At 51.4% G+C, this 22,012-nt stretch overlaps 1 protein-coding gene across 1 annotated transcript in view; it reads right to left on the bottom strand.

Moving 5' to 3' along the window:
• The window catches only part of MAML1 (mastermind like transcriptional coactivator 1), a 53,485-nt gene that overhangs the window by 8,379 nt on the left and 23,094 nt on the right, over nt 1–22,012 (bottom strand). The window contains 1 exon segment of the mRNA XM_062188557.1: nt 1,144–2,559. Coding sequence (XP_062044541.1) covers nt 1,144–2,559 — 1,416 coding nt within the window.

Below are 22,012 nucleotides of genomic sequence, written 5' to 3'. Positions count from 1 at the left end.
TTTCCGTTGGGTCACCCCCCAATGGCCGCTGTGGTCAGCGCACTGCGCAGATCTGAAGCCAGGAGCCAGGTGCTTCTCCTGGTCTCCCAGGCGGGTGCAGGGCCAAAGGACTTGGGCCATCCTCCACTGCACTCCTGGGCCACAGCAGAGAGCTGGACAGGAAGAGGAGCGACTGGGACAGAATCTGGCGCTCCGACCAGGACTAGAACCCAGTGTGCCGGTGCTGCAGGTGGAGGCTAGCTTATTGAGCCGTGGTGCCGGCCCAGTGTTGGAGTTTCAACATTTTTGATTTTTAGAAAAGATTCCTTTTTTTTATTTATTTGAAAGGCAGAGCAATACAGAGGAGAGACACAGAGAGAATCTTTCATCTGCCAGTTTACTCCTCAAATGCCTACAACAGCCAGGTCTGGGCCAGGCTGAAGCCAGGAGCCAAGAACTCCAGTTGGGTCACCCATGTGGGTGGCAGGGATCCAAGTGCTTGGATCATCTGCTGCTGCCTTTCCAACTGTATCAGTAGGAAGCTGGATTGGAAGTGGAGCCACCAGTGCATGAACTGGTGCTTTGATATGGGAAGCCCAGGTTGCAAACAGCGGCTTAATCCACTGTGCCGTAACAGTGGCCCACTGAAGTTTTAACTTTTCAAATGTGAGCGTATATTTCAAGTCCACAAAGACGCACACTGCAGTCGTATGGCACTCCAAGCGCCGTCTTCTATTCTGCACAGCAGTTTATTTAGCTGGGCTCAAGTCTTGAGGAAACAAGCACGGAGCCCACTGTGTTAGGAAGCAGCACACGCGCAGAACGATCCAGGCTTACCCAAAGTGAAGGACGGCCAAGAGCAAGGCCTCTAGGAAGCACGTTAAACGTGATCTTTCCTGGAAAGCACAGCCACAGAAGCCTGAATGTACATGCTGAGGCACAGGAGATGCGTGCAGGCGGTGCCGCAAAACTCTGTGTCATCAACATCAGGGTATGCTGGGGAATTTTCTTGGGTTAGGAAGAAATCAACCCTGGTTAATTTTCTAAATTTTCATTCCCAAGGGAGTCAAAGGGCACCAGCTCCTTCCTCTCTTTGTTTCCTCAATTCCCTCAGCCTCGACTGACTTCCAGGGCGAGACACGGGGAGAGAAGCCACACACTCACCTGGCTGGGTGGAACCAGCGATCGGAAGGGCATACTTCCTGGCTTTGGTTTCATCATAAACAAAGGGTTCTGCTCATTATTCAGATGAGGCAGCTGCTGGGGCAGGTAAGCCATGAGTGCTGGCTTGCTCTGGCCACACCCGGGGCCGCCCTGCCCGCAGTCCGCCTTGTAGTGAGAAAGGGGCTTTGTGTTGCCGTAGTCTAGCACTGACCCCTGGTTATTCACTGAGTTCTGATTCAAGTTGTTTGGTGGCTGGTGACTCAGCAGGTTTCCGTGGCCGGGCTGGAGGAAGGGGCCTCCGGGCCGAGGGGAGCTCTTGTTCACACCCGGCATCATGAGCAGTTTGGGGTTGGTGAAGTCTTGCTTGTAGCTGGGAGGGCTGGCGGGCTTCTCCATGGGGTAAGTGACATCTAAGGGACTGTGGGAGGGCCCTGTCTGCTGCCATGTGGACATCTGGCCTGGGGCTGGGGCCGGAGTGGCTTGCTGCGGGGTGGGGAGCATCTGTTCCCGCTTCTGCTTGGCAGCGATCTGCTGGAGCTGGTGGGCGGACGACAGCTCGGAGCCACCTCCCGGCCCCTGACCAGGTAACACCACACTCGCCAGGGCTCTCTGTGCATTCTGGGCCTGGGCTGATGCCGGCAGCAGGTTTGGACTGGGAGTGTCCACCCCGGGCTGAGCAGAAGTGTGGAACAGGGGCTGCGAGCCCCCGAGGCTGGAGGGATCTGTGCTCACAGGGGCAGACGAAGGCCCCAGGAAGGTCTGTCCAGCAGACCCGGCCCTCACTTGCGGAGAGCCTAACTGCTCCTGCTCGAAGGCTGCCGGGGAGAATTCTGTCTTAATACTGATGTCTTGGGCCAGGGCGGTCTGAGGGGCGGAACCTGAAGCCTCTGGGTCCTTCTTCTCCTCAAAGTCCTCATTGAACAGGTCCTTCATGTCCTCGTCAGGCACAGACCTGTTCAGCTCCTCGATGAGCTCCTTCCACTCCTGCTCGTTCAGGTTGAGGTCGGGCATGAGGTTGCTCTGCGATATGGAGCCCCCAGCCCCCGTGATCATGCAGGGCAGGTCGTCCACAGGCTCCTGCTTCAGTTCTTTGCCCAGGCTCAGGGGAAACGGCTCACTGGGGTTACCGCCTCCATTCAAGTGGAGGCTCGCGTCCGCCAGACACTTCTTGTTGATGGCATCCAGCCCCAGGGAGTGCTTCCCGGCGGTCGACAGGGCATCACCCCCGGAGGGCTTGTCAGGCTGGCCCAGAGGGGAGGCTGGGGGCAGTCCGTTGGCAGAGACGGTGACGCCCAGGGGGGCCTCCCGGCGGGTCTTCTTGTGCCCGGGAAAGAGGTCCCCGTAGCCATTCTGCTGGTCTCCGTTCTGCGGGGAGGCGGCGCTGTCGAGGTTCCTCTTCACCGTGTCGTGAAGATGCTGGAAAACATCACAAAGGGGTGACTCATGATTCAGGCCACTGGCCCACAGCCCTGCAGCACTCTCCTGTGCACTCCGCTTGCCCGGTATCCACACCCACCCCCACCTCCCCTCACAGCGCAGCCTCCCTCACCAGGTCTGTACCTGGCTGTTTAGAAGCCACATCCCGCTCTCCTGTGGGAAGCTACACGCCTGTCCCTACACTTTGGCAGTGGGCTCTTTTCAGGAAACAAGCCCGGTGTCAGACCCACGGAAGGCTTCATTCCCTAAAGCAGCAGTGTGGAAGGGAGTTTGGGTCCAGGGGCGGAGCCCTTGCGGGTGGATGGATGCTGTGTCCTGGGAGTGAACTGTTGCACTCATAGGACTGAATTAGTTGCCACGACAGCAGGCTGTGGAGAAACAAGGTCACCCCGTGTGTGTGTGTGTGTGTTTTAAGATTTATTTATGGGGCCGGTGCTGTGGTGCAGCAGGTTAAAGCCCTGGCCTGAAGCGCCGGCATCCCATATGGGTGCCAGTTCTAGTCCCGGCTGCCCCTCTTCTGATCCAGCTCTCTGCTGTGGCCCGGGAAAACAGAAGATTGCCCAAGTCCTTGGGCCCCTGCACCCATGTGGAAGACCTGCACGAAGTTCCTGGCTTTGTATTGGCGCAGCTCTGGCCATTGTGGCCATCTGGGGAGTGAACCAGCATATGGAAGACCTTTCTCTCTGTCTCTACGTCTCTCTGTAACTCTTTCAAAAAATTAAAAATTAAGATTTATTCATGTCTTTGAAAGGCAGAGGCAGAGAGAGAGAGAGAGGTCCGCCATCAGCTGGTTCACCCCTAAATGGCTGCAGTGGCTGGAGCTGAGCCGATCCAAAGCCAGGAGCCAGGAGCTTCTTCCAGGTCTCCCATGTGGGTGCAGGAGCCCAAGGACTTGGGCCATCCTTCACTGCTTTCCCAGGCCACAGCAGAGAGCTGGATTGGAAGTAGAGCAGCTGGGACTTGAACCAGTGCCCATATGTGATGCTGGCACGGCAGGCAGAGGCTTAACCTACTACACTACAGCACCAGCCCCACTCCTTGGGTTTTACCTCCTTGGTACATGCCCTTCCACACTTCCACAATGCAAGAAGCAGTACCCTCACCTAAAGCGGAGCAGACGTGTCCTAAACGACAAGCTAAATAGACCTCTTTTCTTTATGAATGACCAGTCTTGGGTGTCCTGTCACGGCAAGGGAAATGGACTGAGGCCCTGCGGCAGTCCCCACCCGGTGTGAGAGCATGCTCAGAGGACAGCCAGTACCACGGAGCCAGAGGACCATCGTTGTGAAGTCACTGCAGGAGGTAAGATGTCTGCATACCTGAAACCGGCCATTTCCCTGGACTTCCCACTGGAGAAACCAGTAGAGTCCTCGCATTCAGGCCAGAGTGTCTGACTCCAAGTGCCCTCTGCTGATGACGCCTGGCTAACACAGTCTTGTCTTTGTTTTCTTTCTTTCTTTCTTTCTTTCTTTCTTTCTTTCTTTCTTTCTTTCTTTCTTTCTCTCTCTCTCTCTCTCTCTCTCTCTCTCTCTTCTTTTTAAGGTTTATTTATTGATTTGAAAGAGAGTTACAGAGAGAAAGACAGGGACAGAGTGAGAGATTATCTACTCACTGGTTCACTCCCCAGATGGCCATAACAGCCTGGGCTGGGCCAGGCTGAAGCCAGGAGCCAGGAGCTTTCTCCAGATCTCCCATGTGGGTAGCAGGAGCCCAAGCACTTGGGCCATCTTCTGCTGCTTTTCCCAGGGCATTAGCAGGGAGTTGGATCGGAAGTAGAGCAGTCAGGACACTAACTGGTGCTCATATGGGATGCTGGCATTACATGTGGCAGCTTTACCTGCTATGCCACAGTGTCGGTCTTTTCTTAGGTCTTGGTGGGTGCTGACCCCAAGGCCGAGGACTCCACCTGAGCCCATGGGTCCCTCTTCTCCCCAGGCTAGGATGCTTTCTCTCAGGTCATACAGGCTCCAGCCTTTCTTTCTTTCCTTTTTTTTTTGACAGGCAGAGTGGACAGTGGGAGAGAGACAGAGAGAAAGGTCTTCCTTTTCCGTTGGTTCACCCCGCAATGGCCGCTGCGGCCGGTGCACTGAGGCTCCAGCCTTTCAACTTCTGTTCCCTCTCCTCCTCACCAACTCCTAAGAGTCTTCCGATGCCTGCCCACAATCTCCCCCTCACAGACTTCGCTCTGCTCACCAAGACCATTCAGTTAAACACCCAAGTGTGCACTGGCACCGCTCTTCTCTGCGGCCCCATTTTCTCCTCCACTAGGCTCGTTCAACTAACTTCGCCAAGAGTCTACCTGGTGCTAGGGACAGTGCCGTGGGGAACAGAAAGAACAGTAAGGTGGTCGCTCCCTTCGAAGGGCTTCCAGGCTTCTCAGACACGGGACATGCACAGATGAGGCTACAAGGCAGCAGAGCAGTGAGTGCCGGGGACATAAGGGCAGGAGTTCTGTGACAGTGAGGACACGACAGGGGGGAGGTGGGAGAGGGTGGTACCCTTCCACCCTGGCTCCAGCCTCTTTTCCCACCATCAGAACTCCCCTCTTCCACTTGGTTCAGCCTCAGACACCTGATCCTTTCCTACGCTTCCTCTTCTTACATTTTTGTCTTTGATACCCCACCCCCAGTACCATCCTGCCTCCCAAGAATCCTACATGTGGGTGTGCTATTAAACAAAGCTCCAAGTCATGGCTCTAATTACTCTCTGTAGATTTCCAAGCATGCTGAGCTGGGCCACCCTGACCTGGGACACCTGTAGGCAGCCTCCCACCTCTGTGTCTTGCAGGAAGCACAGCTCTTATGTCAGACTGTCTGCTGACTCTAAGGAGGACCATTTTCTAACCTCAAAGTCCCAATTCGATTGCTCCCATTCTTTCCTCACACACCATGTCAAGATTTTCTCATTTCTTAACTGTCAAGGCTGACCACACAGTGCTCGATAAATTCCAGTTGACTCGTGTTTTTCTAAAGCCATATATGGGTAATTGAGCTTTTCTGAAAAAAAAAAAAAAAAAAAAAAAAAAAAAAAACCAGCAATGTCCAGTAAATGGGAGTGTAGGGCAGAGGTAAGCTGCAGAGTCCCGGGACTCACTTCAAACACACAGCTCTTTTGCCTTTGCTGGCCTTTCAGGAGGGTTCTTCTGCTCCCCACTGCCACCTAGGGGCTGGAGGAGGGATAGGACTCACGTTTTTGTGGTTTTTTTTTTTTTTTTTTTTTTTTTTGACAGGCAGAGTGGATAGTGAGAGAGACAGAAAGAAAGGTCTTCCTTTTTGCCGTTGGTTCACCCTCCAATGGCCGCTGCGGCCGGCGTATCACGCTGATCCGAAGCCAGGAGCCAGGTGCTTCTCCTGGTCTCCAATGCGGGTGCAGGGCCCAAGCACTTGGGCCATCCTCCACTGCCTTCCCGGGCCATAGCAGAGAGCTGGCCTGGAAGAGGGGCAACCGGGATAGAATCTGGCGCCCCAACCGGGACTAGAACCCGGTGTGCCGGCGCTGCAAGGCGGAGGATTAGCCTGTTAAGCCACGGTGCCCGCCAGGACTCACACTTCTAAGATGGACCCTTCACAGTCTACTGTTTGAAGTTTCTTTGGGGATAACCTTCATACCTATCTAACTAGTCACAAGAAATAAAAACAAGGAGATAATATTTCTTGGATCATTTTGCTATTTACTTTGTTGCACAGCATCAGGTCTTGGCTTTCCATAAACCCACGATGGAAAGCAAGGGGTCCCAGGCGCTTGATGAGTCAGCTGGCTGACTAGATTGGAAACAGAAATCTTCCTTTGCGCTAACAATTATAACAGCCACCACTCCCTTTTTCAATATCCACACACAAACAGCTGTAAACAAGTTCCAAAGCAACGATTCAATTTGGTAATACAGGTTGCTTTTAGCCAAAAGAAACACTAGGTTGTTTTCAAAACTACTCACAAAATTAACTGGAATGATACAGGCAGCGATGGGGAGTGTAGGATGTGGTGGCCCTGGCAGATTTTTAGGCTGTGAGCATTTGTGGGAGTGTCTGACATGCACAGGGCACTGGAGGGTGAGTAAGCCTGGAGCCTAATCCTCAGGAATTTACAGCAGAGACAGGAAAACCGCCTGAACAGGTTACAGTTAGGTAAGCACACACATTGCAGGGGCCATGAAGTGATAAGGGAGGCCTGCCAGACCAGACGTCACCACACACGCCCTCCCAGCCTGCCGCTGGTGCTCGCTCAGAGCTTCCTGCTTTAACTCCCTGAGACCCCAGCAGTGTGCAGGTCCCAGGAGGATCCCATTCTGGGAGGCAATGTGTTGGGCATTTCTGATCCGCTGAAGAGCAGTGCAGGCTCACCGAGCTGGCCTTCTGCCAAGACACCCCACAGGCCGGGCTCACACCTGGCCTGTGCCAGCCTGTGCCCTCCTCACTGCGAGGCCTTGCTCTCCAGGGGCCAGCACCGTCTTCTGCTCTGGGAGAGGGGTTCTAGGCTCTCATGCTGCTCACAACACAGCTGCTGGCCACACCATGTGGACATCCAATCACAGCATTCTGTCTACCCCACCAAGCAGCTTCCAGGGAGGGCGGCCCTAGCCTAGGCTCCCTTCTGTCTCTTCCATTACCCACTGCTGCAATCCCAGCATGCTCTGTGGTCAAACTCATGGAAAAAACAGCACCTGTCCCCTACCACTGTGGGTCAGAAGTGGCCATGGGACACAGGGGCAGTTCTGTCGGTGTTCACTGGGCACTCACTTCTTCTCCCCTTTCTCCTTTCATCACCCTCCTACCTGCCACCCTCAGCCATCCCCACTCCCAGAGCAGTACCTGGTCACCGCACTGGGACTCCCAGACCTCACAGCCCTGGGAATGGACAGGCTGTGGGCAGACTCAGCAGGGACCTACGTGCTGTGAGTTCTGCCTTTCCTTCTCCCTACAGCACCTGCCACTTAGTGACTCCCTCCACCTTTCAAGGTGTCTTTTCATACTTTTTAAAAATCCCATTCTCTTGCCCTGCCTTGTACTCTTCTGAACGCTTCTTCTCAGTCTGCCCTCCTGCCCTGTGATCAAATCCTAAGTCCTCTCCCCTCTTCCCTGCAAGCAGTCTCCTGAATGACCTCACTGCTTCCCAAGTGCCCGTGTTCCTAGGTCTGAACATCACACTCAGAGCAAACCCACCTGCCCAGGGATCAGATGCCGGGTTGTCCAGCCCACTCTAGGCACCGGGCCTCACGCTGCTCACTCCTGCCCCGGGGCCTTAGGACTTGCCCTTCTCTGCCCAGAACACTTCTTCCCTCTGCCTTTGCCAGGGATGACTCATCTCTTAATTCGCCACACCTGTCACCTTGCTGTGGTCACCCGCTATCTTATTTCCTGGCTGAGTCCCCCTAATGGTCCTGGCTACCCCACCCAAATGGCGAGCAGAGACTTGGAGAGCAAGCACAGTGCCAGCACTGAGCAGGTACCTCTGTGGAGCTGACTCTTGTTTCTCCACCCACATACCTAGTTCGCCTTGCTGTGGGCCTGCACAGACAGTGAAGGAGGAATCTTGTCAATGGCAAAGCCAGCTGCTCCCCAGTCCTGTTTTCTTTTCCTCTGTTCCTGTCCCAGAAGGTCACTGTGAGCCACCAAGTCAGAGTCCCCTGAGCCACCTCCTTTGCTCCTGCACCCGACCAGCACCATGTCCTATCGAGTCTCCCACCTCGGGCATCACTGGGTGTACCTACTTCTCCACCTACCAGCATCAATCCCTCTCACTTGAATTATTTTATCATGCTAAAGAATATTTTTTTAAAAATTAATTTTTTACTTGAAAAGCAGAAACAGAGGGACAGAAATAGGGAGCTTCTGCCCGCTGGTTCACTCCCCAAATGCCCACAACAGCCAGGGCTGGGCCACGCTGAAGCCAGGATACTGGAACTAAATCCAGGTCCCCCACGTGGGTGCCAAGGGCCCAAGTACTTGAGCCATCATCTGCTGCCTCCCAGGGAGTGCACCAGAGGGAAGCTGGACAGAAAGTGGAGCAGCTGGGACTCTAACCAGGCACTCTCGATGTGGGATGCGAGTGCCACAGGCGGCAACTTCAACTGCTGTGCAAACACCCACCTCCCTAAGGCTGATCTGGGCAACTCCGTCCGCCTGTCCTGCACACCCAGGTGAGAGGGATGGTGCTGACGCACGGGTCTAGCAGTCACTCTGCTTCCCAAAGCCCTTCAGTGGCTCCTGGTTGCTATCATGTCTTCAGGCATGAGCTTGCTGGCTCACCTTGAATCCCAAGGCTCTGGCCCAGTTGAACGCCCCACTAGTTCTCCCATCATGTCCACTCTGCACTCCAGTGGTGCAGTTCACTGGGAGTCTGCAAAAGTATAAGGTGGAGGGTCTGGTGCTGTGGCGTAGCGGGTAAAGACGCTGCCTACATTGCTGGCATCTCATATTGGCGCTGGTTCAAGTCCTGGCTGCTCCGCTTCCCATTCAGCTCTCTGCAATAGCCTGGGAGAACAGAAGATGGTCCCAGTGCATGGACCCCTGCACCCACATGGGAGACCTAGAAAAAGCTCCTGGCTTTGGATCGGCCCAGTACTGATCATTCTGGCTATTTGGGGACAGAACCAGCAGATGGAACATTTCTCTCTGCCTCTGTCTCTCTGTAACTCTGCCTTTCAAATAAATAAATAAATAAATAAATAAATAATTTAAAGTATAGGGTGGTACACAGAAAACCAGAATTCCAAAATTTAGTATCAGCAACTTCAAGCTAACACCACGCTGAAAGAGGAGCGTGCCTGTGGAGCAGCCCCAGCAGCAGCCCAGCAGGTGAAGTCAGCATCTCAAAGTGTCCCCTCCCATAGGCAGGCACACAGCACAACGGTGTCCTTGCCAGAGACATGGGCTGTGCGACCATGAAACCCCACGTGCCAGGGCCAAAATGACTCTTCAGAGAACATTTAAAGGAAGAAAAGTCACAGAACCATCTATAACCTGTGACTAAAACTCCCTATGTTATCCGTCTGAATGGTTTGGCATAATCCCTGAGATAGACTGGAACAGCCCAGCAGGGTGAGCACCAAAAATCCTGCCTGTGGTGGAGGCCTCGTCAGGGACCTATGAAGATGAAAAGCTCCGGGAAATGAATCCCCCAGAAAACTTCACGGTTTTGAGTCTGAACATTTTTTACCATCATCTTCCTTAAAAAGTTCAAGCTGAATTAACTGCAGGTGTACAGGAGCCTGCCGACAGCACAGGAGGTGTGCCCTCCACTATTTCTTCCCAGGCTGCATTTCATGATTACAGCACAGTATCAGAAATTCCATGTCACCTCTGTTTAATAAAGAGTCATCTAATAAAGCACAGCTATATAAGTTTGTACATAATATAATCTCTTTTTGTATGTTTATAATTAAGAAGGTGAGAATTTCCTGAGAAGCAAAGTTGTTAAGAGGGCCGATTCTTGTACTGGGCAGGCACTCTACATCATCCTTTCTGTAGAAAAACCAACTTAGAGTACAAAATGAGGTTGCCCGGGAGCCGTGAAAACAAAGCAAGCTGTCACTAACTGGCTATGTGGCCCTAGTTAAGATATAACCTACTGAGGATCTGCTGTCTTGATCTACAAAATAAAAATGCTTGGGTTAAATGACCAAAGGTTCCACTGGCTTAAAAATCCCCAGTGCTGTACCCCTGGTGTCACTCGTTTACCCTGCACAGGGAGATGCTCTCAGGGGTTCAGGCAATACTTATGTACTGAGATCCTGCTATGTGCCAGACACTGTCCTACACACACCATGCATAAAATAAGGTAAAGAGTATACTTTAGGGGTGTAACAGGTTAAGCTGCCACCTGCAGCTCCAGCATCCCACATGGGCGCTGGTTTGAGTACCAGCTGCTCCACTCCCAATCCAGCTCCCTGCTAGTGTGCCTGGGAAAATAGTGGAGAATGGCCGGAAGGCTTGGGCCCCTACCACCTATGTGGGAGACCCAGATGAAGCTCCTGGCTCCTGGCTTCAGCTTGGCCCATCCCTGGCCATTGTGGTCATTTGGGCAGCAAACTAGTGAATGTAAAATCTTTCAAGATTCTCTCTCCCCTCATCTCTTTCCCTCTGCCTCTCTCTTTGTAACTCTGCCATATATATATATATATATATATATAATTATTTTTTTTGACAGATAGAGTTAGGCAGTGAGAGACAGACAGAAAGGTCTTCCGTTGGTTCACTCCCCAAATGGCTGCCACGGCCGGTGCTGTGCCGATCCAAAGTCAGGAGACAGGTGCTTCCTCCTGGTCTCCCATGCGGGTGCAGGCGCCCAAGCACTTGGGCCATCCTCCACTGTCCTCCCGGGCCACAGCAGAGAGTTGGATCAGAAGAGGAGCAAACGGGACTAGAACCCGGCGCCCATATGGGATGCTGGTGCCGCAGGCAGAGGATTAACCAAGTGAGCCATGGCACTGGCCTGATAAATACATATATATATTTTTTTTGACAGGCAGAGTGGACAGTGAGAGAGAGACAGAGAGAAAGGTCTTCCTTTTGCCATTGGTTCACCCTCCAATGGCCGCCGTGGCAGGCGCACTGCGGCTGGCGCACCGTGCTGATCCAATGGCAGGAGCCAGGTGCTTCTCCTGGTCTCCCATGGGGTGCAGGGCCCAAGGACTTGGGCCATCCTCCACTGCACTCCCTGGCCACAGCAGAGAGCTGGCCTGGAAGAGGGGCAACCGGGATAGAATCCGGCGCCCCAACCGGGACTAGAACCCGGTGTGCTGGCGCCGTAAGGCGGAGGATTAGCCTAGTGAGCCGCGGCGCCGGCCAAATACATATATTTTTGAAAACCACACTTCATCATTCAAAATTCACTCGGTTTTTCCTATATTCTAAGTAGGGCACTAGGTACTGGGAGAAGAAATCTCTAAGACATAGTTCCTGCACCCTTCCGGGATGCCAGGGAGGCAAGCCAGAGCAGCATGGGAGGAAGGGTGGGCAGCCCCATGTGGGAGGTAGGGAAGATGCCCCAAAGAAGTTAGGCACCAGAGGAGCAGAGGGGACTGCATTCTGGGGTGAGAAGAGGCCAATGCAGACACACAACTGGGCCCTGAGCAGGAGCTGGGGAGGGAGCCACAGAGGAGGGAAGAAGGGTGGTTCGTCTGAAGCTGGTGCAGTGTCAGGACACAGGGTGGGTATGGGCGGCGGGGTAGGGGGAAGAAAGAGGCTGGGTGGGTGAGTTGAGGCCTGTGCTGCAGTGTGGCAGTGCAGGCATCCCATGTGGGCGCTGGTTTGGATCCCAGCTGCTCCACTTCCCATCCAGTTCTCTGCTGTGGCCTGGATGGGCGGAGGACAGTCCAAGTCTTTGGGCCCCTGCACCCATGTGGGAGACCCAGAGGAGGCTCCTGGCTTCAGATCAGCATGGCTGTGGCCACCGCGGCCAATTGGGGAGTGGACCAGCAGATGGAAGGCCTCTCTCTCTCTCCCTCTCCTTCTCTCTCTGTGTAACTCTTTCAGGTAAGTAAATAAATGTTTAAAAAAAAAAAAAAAAAAGAGGCTGGGTGGGGGTCACGATGGCCCCCAAAAGCCGCTGAAAGGAAAATCCCAAATCACACACAAAAAAGAAGAGTATGACAAAGCCCCAGGCAACCATCACCCAACTTCAACAGGACCAGTGTTTGGCCAAGTTTCTTTCCTTCTTCCCTCCCTCCCTGCCAACTGGATCATGTGACAAAGAAGCCCTAGGCATCACATCATTCAGCCACAGCCACTTCTCTGTAAGTTACGAACACTCCAACATGGGTGAGTGTAACAACACACTCGAGACAGCAACAGTTAATTCCTGACTGTCACTATTTCTCATACCCCTTAGGATGGCCATGACTGTAACACAAAAGCCAGGCAATGACAAGTGCTGGTGAGTATGTAGAGAAACTGGGCAGGGACACAAAATGGTGCAGCTGCTGTGAAAAACAGTACAGTGGTTCCTCAAAAGATTAAAAAAAAAAAAAAAAAAGTGGGATCACCACCTGGCCCAGCAACTCTACCTCTGAGTAGAAACCCAAATGGACTGACAGGAGGACTTGAGGGGACATTTATCCACCCATCAGAGCAGACAAACGTAAAGCCAGGTCAAGTGTCCACACACACATGAATGAACAAAAAAACAAGGCGTGGCTACACGATGGACTGCCACTAAACCTTTATTTATTTTTAAAGATGTATTTTATTTACTTGAAAGAGTTAGAGAGAGAGAGGTCTTCCATCCACTGGTTCACTCCCCAGATTGCCGCAACGGCCGGAGCTGCGCTGATCAGAAGCCAGAAGCCAGGAGCTTCCTCTGGGTCTCCCACGTGGGTGCAGGGGCCCAAGAACTTGGACCATCCTCTATTGCTATCCCAGGCCATAGCAAAGAGCTGAATCGGAAGAGGAACACCTGGGACTAGAACTGGCGCCCATATGGGATGCTGGCGCTTCAGGACAGGGCATTAACTCACTGTGCCACAGCGCTGGCCCCTCCACTAAATCTTTAAAGGAAGGAAATTCTAACACATAATGACAACATGAATGAACCCTGAGGACACCAGGCTAGTGAAATCAGTCAGCCAAAAAGGACAAGGACTATGGAGTCCACTTCCCTGAGGTCCCCAGATGAGGGAGCAGAGAGTTAGTGTGTAATGGACACAGAGTTTCAGTTTTGCAAGATGAAAGGAGTTCTAGAGAAGGAGGTTGCACAACAGTGTCCATGTGCTTAATCACACTTAAGTATGGTTAGGATGGTCAATTTTATGTTATGTGCACTTAACCACAATAAAAAAATTAAAAATAGTTCTGTATTATCCTATAGCCTATCGGTATTCAAATTCCCCTGTATCATCAAACACAAACAACTCCTTCACCATGGAAGATTTAAACACACACAGAGCAATATAATGAGCTCACATTCTCATGCCCAGGTAATACCTGCCTGATCCTGCCTCACATGCACCTTGCCCATTCCCTGGCTAACTCAGGAATCACATTTTCCCCTAAATACTTCTCTAAAACATAAAAGCTCTCTGAAAAATAACCACAACATCATTACTGAATGCTAAAAACCCAGGGGCAGATGTTCACCTTAACAACTCTCATTCTGGAACACCTGGGTTTGAAACCAGGTCCAGCCCCAACTTTAGCTTCCTGCTAATGCAGACCCTGGGAGGCGTGGTGATGGCAAGAAGTTGGGTTCCGGCCACCCATGTGGGAGACCTAGATTGAGCTCCTAGCTCCTAGCTTTGGCCCCGGTTCAGGCTTGCTTGTCACAGGCAGACATCTGGGAAGTGAACCAGGAGATGGGAGCTCTCTTTGCCTCTCCAACAAATAAACAGCAAATAAAAAAAGTCAAAAGATGTTAGAGAGACATGCTAAATCAGTGGTTACCTCAGACTGAAGAGAATGCAGAAGTGGTGGGTGATGGCCGAGAAATAGAGGGTTTCCTTCTGGTAGGATGAAAATGTTCTAAAGCCACAATGCCAATGGTCACACAACTTTATATTTTAAGTGGGTGAATTGTATGGCGTATGAATTATATCTCAATAAAGCTGCTATTAAAAAAGCAAGAGAGAGGCCGGCGCCGCGGCTCACTAGGCTAATCCTCCGCCTGCGGCGCCAGCACCCGGGGTTCTAGTCCCAGTTGGGGCGCTGGGTTCTCGTCCCGGCTGCTCCTCTTTCAGTCCAGCTCTCTGTTGTGGCCCAGGAAGGCAGTGGAGGATGGCCCAAGTGCTTGGGCCCTGCACCCGCATGGGAGACCAGGAGGAAGCACCTGGCTCCTGGCTTCATATTGGCGCAGCGCGCCGGCTGTATCAGCCATTCAGGGGTGAACCAACAGAGGGAAGACCTTTCTCTCTCTCACTCTGCCTGTCAAAAAAAAAAAAAAAAAAAAAAAAAAAAAGGAAGAGAGAAGGGGCTAGTGTTACACTGCCAGCATCCCACATCAGAGTGCCAGTTTAAGTCCTGGCTACTCCACTTCCAATCTAGCTTCCTGGTAATGTGCTTGGGAAAGCAGCGGATGATGGCCCAAGTACTTGGACCCCCACCACCCAGATGGAGCTCCTGGCTTCAGCTTGGCCCAGACCTGGCTGTTGAGGTCATTTGGGGAGTAAACCAGCAGATGGAAGATGTCTCTCTATCTCTTTCAAATTAATTAATTAATTAATTAATCTTTAAAATAAACAAACAAAAACCAAGTAGATTTAAAAAAAAAAAAAAAAAGCAAGAAGGGAGAGATTGGTGGCAGCCAGGGAGGGTCGGGGAGGCTTATTTTGAAATGACAGACTCAAGTCCACTTGAAGAATAGCACACAATTACTCACTGATTCCATGAATGTCATCAGAAAGACATGTGTCATGACAGCTCTGCCAGCGTGAGCACCACAAACATCCTTATGGGGGACAGCTGCACTAACTGAGGGCCCGTCTGCACGTGAGAGCAATGTCCACCCTGTCCAGAGCCAGCCCTGGCAAGGTCCTTGCTCATCCAGACACCAGCACTTTCTGCCAGCCATTCACTCTCTCTTCACTAGCTTTGCCCACCCCGGAAGCACTGGCCAAATGATCAAAATACCTCCCCTCATTTTTTTTCTTTTTGAGAGAGAGAGAGAGGGAGAGAGGGAGAGAGGGAGAGAGAGAGAGAGAGAAAGAGCGCGCACATGTAAGCTCCCATCCACAGGTTCACCTCTCTGAATGCCCACATTAGCCAGTGCTGGGCCAAAGCCAGAAGCCAAGAATTCAATTCAGGTCTGCCACATGGGATGCAAGAACCCAATTACTTTATCACTGCCTCCCAGGGTCTATATTAGCAGGAAGCTGGGTCAAGAGCCAGAGCTGGGAATTAAATCCAGGTGCTCCAATATGGGACATGGGTATCTGAAGTGTTAGGCCCAATGCTGGCCCCATGCCTCCCATCTTTTAACCCCCATCCTACTCTACCCTTTAACACAGTACTCAGCTGGACCTTGTTTGGAATTTTAACCAACGTGTGCTCACAGGCAAATTACTTAACATGTAGGCCAGTGTTGGTTCCTCATTTACGGGTGAGGTGGAGAGGTGAGGAGAGGGTTGGGGAGGGGAGGTGGCTGTGAGGCACTTCAAAGGCAGGAACTGAGCACCTGCTAACATTCTTATTGTCCAGCTTATCCTCTTCCTCCCCTTCTGAGCATTTCCAAACACCAGTCCCTGCCATATTCACCCAGGTGATCACCTGGCTCTTAAACCCAAGGATCCGTTTCCAGTCTGCATCCCAATTACCCAAGCTCTGATGGCTGCTCCTCCCTTCTCTGCATGTCCTCCTCCTTTAACACCCATGCAGCCGCTCTTGCCTCCAAGGTCATTCCTGGAGGCTGCCCCTGCACAGGCTTGTTCCTTCTTGGATGCTGCCTGCAGGTCCTTCACCCCCTTCACCGAGGTCATCTCCCCAGGCAACTTGCCCCACACACAGGGCTTAGCTGTTGCCTGACGCTGCGGCCCAGAGCAGGCACACAGGTATTCACGGAACGTACAGTTCCCAGATCTTGATCTCCCGTGCCTCGCCCTCTCTAGTCTGCTGCAGACTCACACGCTTGGCCGTTAACTGGGATCTCCTCGTGGGTATCAGAGGAGACGACACTCCAATCTGCCCCTTGCTGTCACTGGGTGCCTGGCTTACGGTCTGCTGATCCCACTCTTCAATCTCTCCTTGGGGAGGAACCTACATCCCACCCTCATCTTAACATACGTCACTGAATCACTTTGTGCTCATTTCTGTTCTTACTCTAACACACCCTTCCAAGGCCCTTATTTCCCCATCACCTACAGTAAAACTCAAACTCCTCAGGGACTATCTGATCCAACTCTGATCAATTCCATCCACTCCTTGCCATCCCTGGAGGCCCCACCCGACACTGAATCACTCCCAGGACTGAGAATATATCCCCCAAGCCTGGCCACCTCCTCCTAATATTTTATTTACTATTTTTATTTACTTAAAGATTTATCTTTATTTATTCAAAACGCAGATTGACAGAGATAGGGACTTCCATCTTCTGGTTCCCTCACCAAATGGCCACAACAGCTGGAGCTGGCCAGGCTGAAGCCAGGGGCCAAGAACTACATCGATTTCTCACATGAGTGGCAGGCGCCCAGGTCCTTGGGCCATTTTTGCAGCTTTGCCAGGCTCATTAGCGGGAGCTGGATTGGAAGTAGAGCAGCTGGGACTCATGTGGGATACTAGTGTCTCAGGCAGCAGCTTAACCTGCTGTACCACAACACCAGCCCCCTCCTACTCTTTTCAACATCAATTGTTGACATGTATTTTTCCTGGATCACTTGCCCTACACTGATCAAGTTCTAACAAACACTAGAGCACAACACTCATCTCTCACATTCAAAGCACAGTGCCTCATGTCAGACAGTAAATACTAACTGACCTGATGCACACCGCACCCCTCTTGCTGGAGGACAAGGGCCTTGCCCTCTGCACCCCCAATGCCAAGTTCAAAGCTCAGCTAGTTACAGGTACCCAGTGGATGCTCAGGGCATTAACTCTGCCACCTCCCCATTACACAACCCTTCCTGGTCACTCTGTCTTTAGCTTTGTGAACACCTGTCTTGTTTGACAGGTTCGCTCTCTGGTCAGGAAGAGGCGGTACTGGCTCACTTAACCTGCACAGAAATCTAGAGGGTCAGTGCTATCCTGCTGTCCCCAGTTTCAAGAAAGACACAAAGGCTTAGAGAAGTTAGACAACTTAGAATGTGAGTGCGAAGCCATGATTTGAATGATTCCCAAGTCCAGCCGATGGGACTTCTTTAAATATACGTTTTCATACCCAAACTTCTTGAAGAGCCTTAGACTCTTAAGATGGAAACATCATGGCCAGCGCCACGGCTCAATAGGCTAATCCTCCACCTGCGGCGCCGGCATACTGGGTTCTAGACCTGGTCAGGGTGCCGGATTCTGTCCTGGTTGCCCCTCTTCCAGTCCAGCTCTGCTGTGGCCCGGGAGTGCAGTGGAGGATGGCCTAAGTGCTTGGGCCCTGCACCCCATGGCAGACCAGGAGAATCACCTGGCTCCTGGCTTCAGATCAGCGTGGTGCGCTGGCCGCGGCAGCCATTGGAGGGTGAACCAACGGCAAAGGAAGACCTATCTCTCTGTCTCTCTCTCTCTCACTGTCCACTCTGTCAAAAAAAAAAAAAAAAAAGAAAGAAAAAAAAAAAGATGGAAACATCTCCTCTTGCATCTCTCTTCAGTTGAACCTTCTCATTCCCTCGAACCTGCTTTCAAATTCTTCCCCTCCCCACCTAAGAAATAATGTGTCCGTTCTGTTCTAGGACAGTAGTTCTCAAAATGTGGTCCAGACCAGGAAATCTATCAGCAAAACTGGGCAGGGCCCAGTGATCGGTGTCCACAGGCTCATGTTTGAGAACTATGGCTGTGTCGCTTCTTTCTTCAGAGTCACACTCGATTTCCCATCCCCAGCAAAGACACTTCTCTCTCCCATCACGCACATCGGCTGCCCACTCCACCCTCTCTGAGCGCTTTCAGAAGAGCATCAGGTCAGTCCACAGTATTCACTCACCTCTCAAGCTCTCCCATTGGCTGGGCACCCCTATCTCCCTTACACACAAGAAAATCCACTCTTGAGAGAGTTGAAATGACTTCTCCAAATGGATCCAGGAGTTACGCTCTGCAATTTTTCTATCATACATTGAGAAAAATTCCAGATGTCATCAAATGCCGCCCAGAGAGTAATAAAACATACTGATGATGTCAAGATTGAGTGGTTTAATAGGAGCAGTGAAGACAGAAGGCAGAGTCCTAGAGGCCAGAGAGGAAGCAAAGGCAGGACGCCTCCCCAGGCTCCCTATGTTCTAATAAAGAACGTAACATTTAAGGTTTAGGAGAGCACACATCAACTGTAAGGACGTTCTTTCCCGTTCCTGTGACAGTGAGATGAGAGTGCCACGGAAGCAGGACATGGATGGCTAATGAAATGTTAGACTCAGTACAGTGAGAACCTGCTTGCTCCTGGGCCATAACAGAAGTATGTCAGCCACAGACGTGAGCCAAACTTTACATTTTCCAGTAGTCATGGGTAAGAAGAAACAGGTGGGGCTAACTTTAACAATGTATTTTATGTAACCATATATATTATCATTTTAACATGCAATAATTTTAATTATTTATAAAATATTAATCCAGAAGTGTTTTTTTTACAGACCTCAACCTGTACTAGGCAAATGTCAAGTGCTTAAGAGCCACCTGGCTGGTCACTCCTTAAAGGACAGTGCAGCTCTAGAAACTCACCCTGGACATGGGGTGGGTGTCAGGACAGTGCTGAAGACAAAAAGAAGTGCCCCAGAACCTGCCAGCTGCACAGGAGGCTCAACACACCTGGCCCCTCTGCCCTTTGCACAAGCTGCTTCCTCACTCAAATATTCAACCCTGCCCCACTTGTCCCTTTCTTGCGAACTCTTCATTATCTCATTCAACTTCCTCAATTAAGATCTACTGGGAGCTGACGGAGCCAGCCACCCTCTGAGCCCTGGGGACACCGCAGGGAACAACACAGGCATAGCCCTTGTCCTCCAGGGCCAGTCTACATCCTAGCAAGGGGAATACTTTCCAAGACAGTAAAGTGCAGATAGAGAGGGAGTTTGTGGGGCTTCCAATTTTAAATAAGGCACTCAGGCAAGGTCTCTGAGGGTGAAGTGGGAAGAGGAACCTGCAGGAGATAGGAGTGAGCCACATCCACACTTCTGGAAGACCCAGGCTGAGACACTAGTACATAGGCCAGTGTGGAAGCCTGGTGTCTGAGCATCAGTGTGGAGGCCAGGGCAGCTGGCTCAGGGGGAGTGGACAAGAGCATGAAGACGCAGCATCAGAGAGCAGGGAGGGACAGGTGTACCAGACTGCACAGGGATGGGTGGCCTCTGGCAAAGGACCAGCTGCCCCTTGGGTGAGATAGAAAAGCTGTGCAGGGGTCTGAGTGGAGGGACAAGATCATTCTGGGCAGACAGCAGACTGTAAGAGGGTAATGGCCAACAGGGAGATGGATCAGGATGCAATAATTCAGGTAGAAGAAATGAGGGCTTGGACCAGGCAATGGCAGAATGGTGAGAAGGAGCCAGCCTCTAGGGCGAGTTGAAGGAGGAGCTGGAGAAGTTAAAACAGGCAGGGTTGGCGGGGTGTCCTAGAGGGGTGTGTCTCTAGCGGCTCATGTGGTTAGGGTGCAGCAGTAGAGGCCTTGCCCATATGCATGGTCCTGGAGAGACATGGCATTAAGGGAGGAGGGCAAAGAGAGGTGGTTCTGCCCAAACAGGAAGCTCTGCAGGCATGTCCAACACGCAACAGCAGAGCATACAGGGCCCACAGTGAAGTCTCCCTCAATGTCCAGAGGGGATTGCAGAGTTTGCCACTGGCTGTCTTAGGTGCCAATAGCTTTTTGGGCCACCTTCCCATGTGACACCTAAAACCACAGCACATCTGTGGCCCATCTCTGTTACTTGTCTTCGCCAGCTAAAGCACAGGGAGCAACCTCATTCACCGCTCTTTCCAGCACCAGACTTGATTCACCATCACCAACAGTAAGACCTCAAATGTAGCCTTTCTGGTTGGGACTGGCCACTTTGCCAGATCACAGAGGACCCTGTGGTTGGTCAGCTCATACCTACCTAACAAAGGAAAAATAACAAGTCAACAGACATTTCAAAAGAAAACTCAGTTGGTAAGAATTACTTTTTTAAAAAATAATTTTACTTATATTTCATTTTAAAGGCAGAAAAAGAGAGATATTTCATCTGCTGGTTCACTCCCGAAATGCCTGTAACATCCAAGGCTGGGCTAGACTGAAGCCAGGAGCCAAGAACTCCATCCTGGTCTCCCATATGATGTCAGGGAACCATGTACTTGGGCCATCATTTGCTGCCTCCCAGGATGCATTCAGCAGTAAGGTGTCACAAATAAAATAGCTGGCACTCAAACCAGACACTCCAATTCAGGACGCAGGCATCCCGAATGGTAGCCTAACCACCATACCAGAAGCCTACCCTGGGTCTATCATTTACTAAGCACTGAATCTGTGCCAGCCAGGAAGAACCACCTTGCGAAGGAGCAACTGTTGCCTCCATTTCACAGGAAGGAAACCAAGGCTTAGTGAGAACAGAGGCTAAAGGAAGATAATATAGCCAAGTGTAGCCCAGAAGCAATGTCAGTGTCTGACATCCCTTTTTAAAGATTTATTTATCTAAATATCTATTTACTTATTTATAAGGCAGAGTTACAAAAAGAGAGAAAGAGAGAGATTTTCCACTGGCTGCTCCACTCTGCAAATTGCTACAACAGCTAGGGTTGCGCCAGGCTGAAGCCAGGAACCAAGAACTCCATCCAGGTCTCCTACGTGGGTAGAGGGGCCCAAGGATTTGGGCCATCTTCTGCTGCTTCCCCGGGCATATTAGCAGGGAGCTGGATGCCTAGCAGGGATGCTGGTATTGCAGGCAGCAGCTTAACATGCTGCTCCACAATGCTGGCCCCAGCCAGTCATGTCTTAGCAATGTCAGAGGGCACATGGCATGGGCTCTCCTGAGCAGAGTTAAATAACTGGAATCTCAAAAAACAAGAAACTAGGGGCAGGTGGTAGGCAAGTTAAGGTGCCACTTGGGACACCTACAACTCACACTGGAATGCCTGGTTTCAGTCCCCACTAGTACACACACAATTCAGAGTCCTGCGAATGAGTATATTAGGAAGTAGCAGCTTATGGCTCAACCACTTGAGTCCCTATCACCCGTGTAGGGAGACCCAGGTGCAGTTCTAGGTTCCTGGCTTCAGCCTGGCCCAGCCCTGGCTGTTGTTGTGGGCATTTAGGGAGTGAACCAGCAGGTGCAAGATCTCTTTCAAATAAAATGAAAACAAAATTTCAAAAATCAGAAACTCTTGATTTAACCCTAACTCCACCTACTTCCCATAAATTTCCAATTAATCACCATATCCTATTCATTTTTCCATATAAGTAACTCTGGAGTCCGGCCTTTTCCTCTGTTCCCACACTCTCATTAAGTTCCTCGTTGTCCTTTTGTTGTGTTTGACACCTTATATTAAACTGACATAATAGCTGTATGCACTATATGGTACAGTCTGCCTTTCTTGCCTAAATCAATAAAACAGCATTTTAATTGGTCTCATTACTGCCAGTCCTTCTCCACCACCCATTTTTTAAAATTTTTATTTATTTATTTTTTTGACAGAGTGGATAGTGAGACAGAGAGACAGAGAGAAAGGTCTTCCTTTTTGCCATTGGTTCACCCTCCAATGGCCGCTGCAGCCAGTGCATCATGCTGATCCGAAGCCAGGAGCCAGGTGCTTCTCCTGGTCTCCCATGCGGGTGCAGGGCCCAAGCACTTGGGCCATCCTCCACTGCCTTCCCCGGCCACAGCAGAGAGCTGGCCTGGAAGAGGGGCAACCGG

This window comes from Lepus europaeus, chromosome 4 (genome assembly GCF_033115175.1).
Source record: "Lepus europaeus isolate LE1 chromosome 4, mLepTim1.pri, whole genome shotgun sequence".
NCBI classification, from domain to species: Eukaryota; Metazoa; Chordata; class Mammalia; order Lagomorpha; family Leporidae; genus Lepus; species Lepus europaeus.
Note: the sequence above shows the minus strand (reverse complement) of the source record. Positions and strands in the feature narration are given on the sequence as shown.